This window comes from Salvelinus namaycush, chromosome 41, assembly GCF_016432855.1.
Source record: "Salvelinus namaycush isolate Seneca chromosome 41, SaNama_1.0, whole genome shotgun sequence".
Classification (NCBI taxonomy): Eukaryota; Metazoa; Chordata; class Actinopteri; order Salmoniformes; family Salmonidae; genus Salvelinus; species Salvelinus namaycush.
The window spans coordinates 11,318,531-11,326,568 of record NC_052347.1 but is presented as its reverse complement, the minus strand read 5'-3'; the positions used below and the strand labels follow the sequence as shown (position 1 = coordinate 11,326,568).

Below are 8,038 nucleotides of genomic sequence, written 5' to 3'. Positions count from 1 at the left end.
AGATTGGTGGCAGAAGTTAGTAGTGATTTTTTTTGTATTGTTTTTGTATTATTTTTTCATGCTAGTACAGAATTGGGCAGATCATGATTGATCGTACATTCCAGCACAGTAGGTGGCGGCATGCACTTAAACGTTTGTTTGCGGACCGCCCTGATGTAATAGAAGAAGAGGAGCCAACGAAACTGCATGGAACTACAAGTCCCGTGTGTCTCGCGTCAGCCATGTCCTCGAAGTGTTTAAACGTCAGAACCGAGCGGGAGACAGCTTGTGGGACAGACAGCGCTGTTCTGGAAACAACAAAAATTTGCATTTTGTAAGCATTGATACACGTTTCGTACTACTTCAGAGACATTTTCGCTTGCAAATGTTTTCAGGGAAACGTTAGTAAGGTCACACGTGAGGGGAGGTGCCATATTTATCAGATCAAGTTGGTCGATGGCCGTAGCAGGGCATGCCCTGCTCTTGCTAGCTTGCTAAGCTAGCTAACATGTTATGACTTTGCCAAGTCAGAACAACGTTAAGTAATTTGCTTTGATGGCTGTATTCTTGTGGAACATTTCCAGCTTTATCACAGCATTGGAAATGATCAACCATGTTCAGTTTTTTCCACCTAGCTAGTTAGCCTCAACTATCCTGGCATGAGATGGTGTATGCCAAGTGTTTATAACTCGTTACCAGATAGTTACAACACTAAACATATCTTGCTACTTGGCTAACATTAGTTAGCAAGGGTTTCCACTTCTTCCAGAGAGTAGTACATTGATAGCAAGCTAGCAACGTTTACAGACAGCAACTTTCCACCCCCTGTGTATATTAGCTAAAGTTAACTAGCTAGCTAACTATGAATAATGTTTATAACATCACTTCAAACTGCATGTGTGTTTGGTAACGCTAGGTCTTTGGCGGGTACTCTATTAGGTGGTAATTGATAATATATTATGTGTTTAAGTAAGTAGTGCATGTTCTTGTAAATAAGTTAGTATGTTCCTCAGGTGTACTGATGGCGACGGATGCTGTTGCACAGTTGGCCGACTCTCTGGCCAAAACTCAGGTGACTGAGGGAGAGTTGAGTTATAAAGGCCAAGGACGCAAATTCGACAATGCACAATCTGGTAAGAATTCCAACCATTGACTCATTATGCTTATGCTCCTCCAATTGTCATCCAATAGGTTGTTCAAGAACAAGGTGGTGTCCAATGCCAAATGTTTTTTTGTTGTATTTAAAAACAAAAAATGTAACCTTCATTTAACTAGGCAAGTCAGTTAAGAAAAACATCTTATTTACAATGACGGCCTACCCCAGCCAAACCCGGACGACGCTGGGCCGATTGTGCGCCGCCCTATGGGACTCCCAATCACAGCCGGATGTGATACAGCCTGGATTCGAACCAGGGACTGTAGTGACTCTTGCACTGAGATGCAGTGCCTTAGACCGCTGCTAAACTCGGGAGCTCAATGTATTGTTCTTCAAACAATCATGGTCTGTGTCTTCAATCTTTCCCTCTGTCTTTCTTTCCAGTGGAAGAGATGGTGAAAGAGATCCAGGAGTTCAAGGGTTTGCAAGCGCTCAGGCTGGAGGGGAACACTTATGGGGTGGAGGCAGCACAGGCCATCGCTAAAGCCCTGGAGACAAAGAGTGAATTTAAGGTACCAGTCACGGAGTGATTATGAGATGGTTTATGAGGTGTGTTTTGATTGCATTGTTCGTGGTACAGAGGACAGGTATTCCACTGACTGCCACACAGAGAGAGATGGATGATCTCATATGTTGATTTTGATGAGGTACCCGCTGTTTGCTCTGTTCTATCTTGCTTTCATATCTGTCATATATATATATATATATATATGGCAAGCTAGACAATACTTTAGCTAACCCTTTATATAACCCTCTCTCTCCCTCAGTACTGTTACTGGAGTGACATGTTTACTGGGCGACTGCGTTCTGAGATCCCTCCAGCCCTGGTGAGACAATAAAAAATAAAAAAACTTGCTCCCTTTGATAGATGAAAGATGGTCTGGGATTGTAAACTCAGCCTTCATCTCCCCTATTCAGAACTCCCTGGGTGCGGCCCTGATGACAGCAGGCGCCAGACTGACCGTGCTGGACCTCAGTGACAACGCCTTTGGACCAGACGGGGTGAAGGGCATCGAGAAGTTGCTCAAGAGCACTGCCTGTCACACACTGCAGGAACTGAGGCTCAACAACTGCGGCATGGGCATTGGTGGAGGCAAGGTGGGCAGAATGTCTCCACTTTGATAGGAGCTGCATTGCGTTATTGAGCAGACTCAACAACATAAAGTTGCCCCCTGCTAGTTGTAATGTATTCCGTATAATTTAAGAGAAGATCTAAAGCTAATTTAACTTCTCGTATGAAATATATAGCTTGTGTTAAGGTTGAATAGTGCTATCATTTGAGAAGTGATGTCATGATTTAATATCTATCATGACAATCCTAACTTTTTCCGAAGTAGTTTTTTCACTGTGCTCTGAATGTGTGGTCTCCTCAGATCTTAGCTGCAGCGTTGACGGAGTGCTATAAGCAGTCCAGTGCACAGGGCACCCCCCTCGGGCTGAAGGTGTTCATCGCAGGCAGAAACCGTCTGGAGAACGATGGGGCCACTGCCCTTGCCCAGGCCTTCCAGGTACAAACACTGGCTCCTGAGCTGAACATATCAGAATTTCTGACAGTCTGGACTTGTAGAGTATATGCAGTTTGACACCGCAGGGATTCACATGGAGCTCTTTAGCATTAGTACTGGCAGCAGCATGGATAAAGCTCCTCGAACACTCCAACATAATGCCACTGAGTCAATGATTAAACTGTCCTGACAGTGACAAGCTATATACTGTCTATATAGCTATCTCTGTCTGATGCTACTGTATGACCTCAGCTGATGGGTAGTCTGGAGGAGGTGCACGTGCCCCAGAATGGGATCAACCACCCTGGAGTGACTGCTCTGGCCACTGCCATGCAACACAACCCCCAGCTCCGGGTCCTCAACCTCAACGACAACACCTTCACCAAGAAAGGAGCTATCGCCATGGCACAGGTACAGTAGGGGTTTGCCTTGTGTACGAAGGCCGTATGACAATGAAACTCATGAAGTTGATGTATGCTCAAATGCACTTGCCATACTATGACTGACACTGCGTGTTTTGTGCCCCCTTCAGGCTCTGAAACATTTGCGCAGTGTCCAGGTGATAAACTTTGGAGACTGCCTGGTGCGTTCCGAGGGGGCTATAGCCATCGCAGAGGCAGTCACTGAGGGGCTTCCCATCCTCAAGGTACAGGGTAGCACTGGTCCCACCCTTGGCTGCAGGAACATCTACTGCGCTTGATTGTTAATTAATGTGGCAGCACCTGACTCATACCCATATTTTTTTTTACCTCTTTGTCAGGAGCTGAATCTGTCATTCGGGGAGATCACAGGAGTAGCTGCACTGCTGGTGGCACAATCAGTCGAGGGCAAAGCCACGCTGGAGAAACTGGACCTAAATGGTACATGTTGGATACGCACTTGACTTACAACACATGAAGACTGGATTGAAAATGTTGCATCGGCTGGTAGTGTTTTTGTAGGATCTGTAGAGTTCATGTGTGACTTTGTGTTGTGTGTGTGTGTGTTGGTACTGTCAGGTAACTGCCTGGGGGAGGAGGGCTGTGATGCTCTCAGAGAGGTAATGGATGGCCTGAACATGGGAGACCTGCTGGGATCACTCAGGTACTGGATTGAAATATTAAATTAGTTTATACTTTTAGATTTAACCACACTGGACCTCAACCATCCTGTCTTTTATCACAAGCTACCATGAGATAATCTTCTTGTGTAATCTTTGTCTCTACCTGCAGCGACGATGAAGGGGAGCCGGAGGAGGAGGAGGATGATGAAGAGGATGATGAAGAGGAGGAGGAAGAGGATGACTATGAGGAGGATGATGATGTGGAGGAAGAAGACAGCAGCGTGAATCAGGTTTCCTCCCCTCCGTCGGTGCCCCGACCTCCAGATGCCTCCTCCTTCCTCTGCTTCCCATCCCCTGACAAGCTGCTCAAACTGGGCACCAAGAGGGCCCTGTTCTTCGAACAGCAGGTGGTAAACACACCCTGCCATGAACACCTTACACAGCAAACTACTTAGTGGAAACCTGAGGTGACATACAGTGTGTGTCAGTAGGCTGAAACAGGTTGATGGTGACGTGTTTAACCTTTTGTCCTTGTTCTTCTCTTTCCAGGTAGATGTGGATGATGCTGGTAAGACAGCGGAGGCTTTCCTGAAAATCTCCTCTGTGTACAATGAGGAAGATGAAGATGTTAAGAGTGCTGTCCTAGACAGTATTGGTAAGGGCCACTTATCTTATTTCTGAGTACTTACTGAAGACATGGGGCCAGATGACTGAGTCCATGGATATGCAACTTTTTTCGTTCATCTGTATGACCGCATGTTAAGTATATGTCCTCTTTGTTCTGCAGATGCAATTCTCAGGAAAGCGTTCGCAAGCCCCTCCTTCCAAGGTTACAACTTTGTATCATCACTGTTAGTAATGCTGGGACTCCTCAAGGTATGCACATACGTTCTATGAATTTGTAGAAAAACTCCTGTTTTTCTTCTGCCTTGTATTATTGTAGCCCTCGTGTCCCCCCCTCTCTCTGTCTCATTCAGAGTGAGGACAAGGTGAAGCCGGTGCGTGTGGTACCTGGTCATTTGCAGGCCCTGGAGTACGTCGTGCGTCAGGACTACTTCCCCCAGGACCACATCGCCGTGCTGGAGGCCTTCATGTCCCGGTAAGGGCATGAGTGATGGGTGGCAGCGTAGCTCTCAGGTACCCTCTCCGACTGCAGATAAACACACCACATTGGCACAAAGTTTCCTAAGGATATTGCCAACATGCTCCAAATTGCACAATGTTCCTATGTTGTCAGGCTGCTGCAGTTAAAAACAGTAAAGATGAAAGGTGGAAATGTCCATTGCAGGTGTGTAACTGTATATTTGTGATTTTCAGACACATCCAGGCCCTGGAGTCGTGCAGCAGCGCCAGGAACATCCTCAAGTCCACGCTGGAGCAGGTCAGGCCTGAGAACTGAGTCACACCGGGCCGTACAGACACACTCACGGATTTATGAACAGAACAATTCCCACCCCCAGACATAAGGGGGCCCTTAGCGCACACAACAAGGACTTAACTGTTGCACTGCACTCTATTTCGCCAACTCAGAAGACTCACAGCTGGAGCCTTGCCCATCATCTTATGGACGTACATTATTTTATGGATGGACCGATTTGAAATATTACAGACACAAACATTTGGGAGATGAATGGTGTATCGTGCCTCACCCACAGTGAAAAGACTGAAATGTGATCTTAAACACAGGTTCTCTCTCCATATTTACCCAGTAAGTAATGGTTTATATATATATATATAAGGTTAAACGGATATAAAATGTGTGATATGGGCTGCTGTGGAAGTGTGATTATGATTTGAATCAAAAGGGAAGAACTGAATAAATGTGATTTCTTTGTTGCAGCTATTAAACAGACACTATTTGGGTGTCTCCGTATACTGAATGGCCTGGGAACATTTCAATTTCACAATTTAGCAAGCACTACCCTGAATAAGGATCTATCTAGTCCAACCAAATTTACTTTTTACAGTGGGAAGAAACTTTTGATCTGGGTGTAGGTTCTTTCTCCTCCCAAATGTTGAAACCTACACTGAATAAAAATATAAATGCCACATGCAACAATTTCAAGGATTTTTCTTAGTTACAGTTCTTATAAGGAAATATATTCTGTCCGCTTTATTACGGACAGAAATACTCCTCAGCACCCCCCGCCCTTTCTGACGATCCCGCAGGTGAAGAAGGCGGATGTGGAAGTCCTGGGCTGGCGTGGTTGTCTGCGGTTGGGAGGCCAGTTGGATATACTGCCAAATTCTCTGAAAGGACGTTGGAGGTGGCTTATGTTAGAGAAATTAACATAAAATTCTCTGACAACAGTTCTGGTGGACATTCCTACAGTCAGCATGCCAATTGCACGCTCCATCAAAACTGGAGACATCTGTGGCATTGTGCTGTGTGACAAAACGGCACATTTTAGAGTGGTCTTTTATTGTCATTGTGTGATCATGCTGTTTAATCAGCTTCTTGATCTGCCACACTTGTCAGGTGGCTAGATTATCTTGACAAAGGATAAAATAACCACTAACAGGGATGAGAGAAATATGCTTTTTGTGAGTATGGAAAATTTCTAGGATATTGTATTACAGCTCATGAAACATGGGACCAACACTTTACATGTGTTTATAATTGTGTTCAGTGTATAATGCTCATGTGGCTAATACTGAGCAAGGTGTACACAACACCTGTTCGACCTTAATTTTTACTGGAAATATTCTCAGATAAGGGAGAATTGGGGCTAAAATGCATAGAGCAAGCCAACTATTCAAGGAAGCAGCAGACCGTTGTACTTGATCCACTTGTATGGGGACCTGCCACTTCATCTGGGAAAGAGATTAGGCCTGGGATGTGCTTTTGAATGAATACACTGTTTGTTGGACATTAACTCAGTTGAATGGGCTGAAAAGGTCATAGATATACTACATATCCATAACTGATTCATACAGTATTTCTAATATTAAATGAGTACACCACATCAGACTTTGATCTTTGTTAATTGCATTAACCAATTCAATGGCAAGCTGCTCTACACTTTTTAAACTAGTGAAGGTTAGAGCAATGCTTTCACCAGACTCATTATTGGGGACAGTGGGCTGCCTCTTCTCAAGCATAGAAAAACAGCCCTTTGTGAGCGCCTGTCAGAACTTTTTAGGTGCCATGGGATACAGCCATTTATAGTTTAACTACAGGGAAATACACATTCACTTTCATTTTATTGATTTGTTCTCCATTAGCTTGCTGTGTTTAAAAATATATATTTTATTCAGTGAGTTTGGACTCCAGTAACCTTAGGGTAGTGGGTAGTTTACGGATGTGAGATTGGTAGCCAGCCTGGTCTCATAGACTAGACGTAACATAGTAAATGTAAATCAGGAACACTAAACGTAGTATTATATGTTAACGTTTGGTATGGTTACAAGAACGAAAGTAGGATGGTTGGTCTGGGTGTGGGTGGATGGGTGGGCGTATATCGCGAACGTCTAGCAACCCAAAGGTTTTGAAAATCATTGCGGACAATTTTAGCTAATTAGCAACTTCAACTACTTACTACTCTTTAGCTACTTTGTAACTACTTAGCAACTACTTAGAATATTAGCTTTTAAAATAACCCTTCCCCTAACCTTAACCATTTTAGCTAACCCTTCCCCTGATCTTAACCCTTTAACCTAACTCCTGAACTTAAACCCTAGCCTAGCTAATGTTAGCCACCTAGCTAGAATTCGTAACAGATCATACATTTGGAAAATTTGTTACATCTTGTACGTTTTGCAAATTCATAACATATAATACGATTGTAATTTGTATAACATATCATACAAAATTGGTGATGACATCCACAAATTAATACATACCACACGAAGTGTAACATATCATACCAAATGGAGTGTCTCTAATTTACATACAGAATAATAAGAAATGCTCAGAGACCAGGTTGTGGAAGCAGACTACTGTTAATTGAACTCTGGTTTTAAAAGCTACACATAAAAAAGCTGTCAATTTAGAGAGTAATTCACATACGTTGGAATAACCCTGGCAGGTTTGGCGTTAAATTCATTTTCTAATTTCCTTTTATGTAGGACACGCACACTGGTTGAATCAATGTTGTTTAACCAACTTGGAATATACATTGAATTGACGTCTATGCCCAGTGGGACAGTTGGCTACCTTCGACCTCTAATCTGTCAGAAAATGTATTGCCAAGGTGTTCATTTGAGGTTAGGTTCCCCAGGGGCCGGGAGTCACGACGAAAGAATTTATCAAAGCAGTGTTTGTGAGACCCCTCACTGTTGCAAGTGCTCAGTCATTCTAGCAATGCAGAAGTCTAGTATGTACGTGAACCCCTTGGCGCTCATATTCTCCGCTGC

General features: G+C 43.9%; 1 protein-coding gene across 2 annotated transcripts; it reads left to right on the top strand.

The window, feature by feature from the left end:
- Positions 1 to 226: 226 nt before the first annotated feature.
- On the top strand, positions 227 to 5,731 carry LOC120034105 (ran GTPase-activating protein 1-like). Of its 2 annotated transcripts, none has more exons than XM_038980541.1 (15): positions 227 to 313; positions 993 to 1,112; positions 1,520 to 1,647; positions 1,903 to 1,962; positions 2,054 to 2,233; positions 2,509 to 2,643; positions 2,893 to 3,051; positions 3,173 to 3,286; positions 3,401 to 3,500; positions 3,639 to 3,723; positions 3,852 to 4,089; positions 4,232 to 4,337; positions 4,470 to 4,558; positions 4,660 to 4,781; positions 5,000 to 5,731. In XM_038980541.1, the coding sequence occupies exons 2-15, from the start codon at positions 1,001 to 1,003 to the stop codon at positions 5,079 to 5,081; spliced, it is 1,710 nt and encodes a 569-aa protein (XP_038836469.1). In that variant the 5' UTR covers positions 227 to 313; positions 993 to 1,000; the 3' UTR covers positions 5,082 to 5,731. The 2 variants fall into 2 exon arrangements, with proteins under 2 accessions (XP_038836469.1, XP_038836470.1); XM_038980542.1 differs by having other exon boundaries at positions 4,660 to 4,819.
- Positions 5,732 to 8,038: the final 2,307 nt, after the last annotated feature.

Coding starts and splice junctions, on each gene's coding strand:
- LOC120034105 (XM_038980541.1), top strand. CDS start 1,001: ATGGCGACGGATGCTGTTGCACAGTTGGCCGACTCTCTGGCCAAAACT. Junction 3,287..3,400: donor AGGGGCTTCCCATCCTCAAG/GTACAGGGTAGC, acceptor CCTCTTTGTCAG/GAGCTGAATCTGTCATTCGG. Junction 4,090..4,231: donor CCCTGTTCTTCGAACAGCAG/GTGGTAAACACA, acceptor TTCTCTTTCCAG/GTAGATGTGGATGATGCTGG.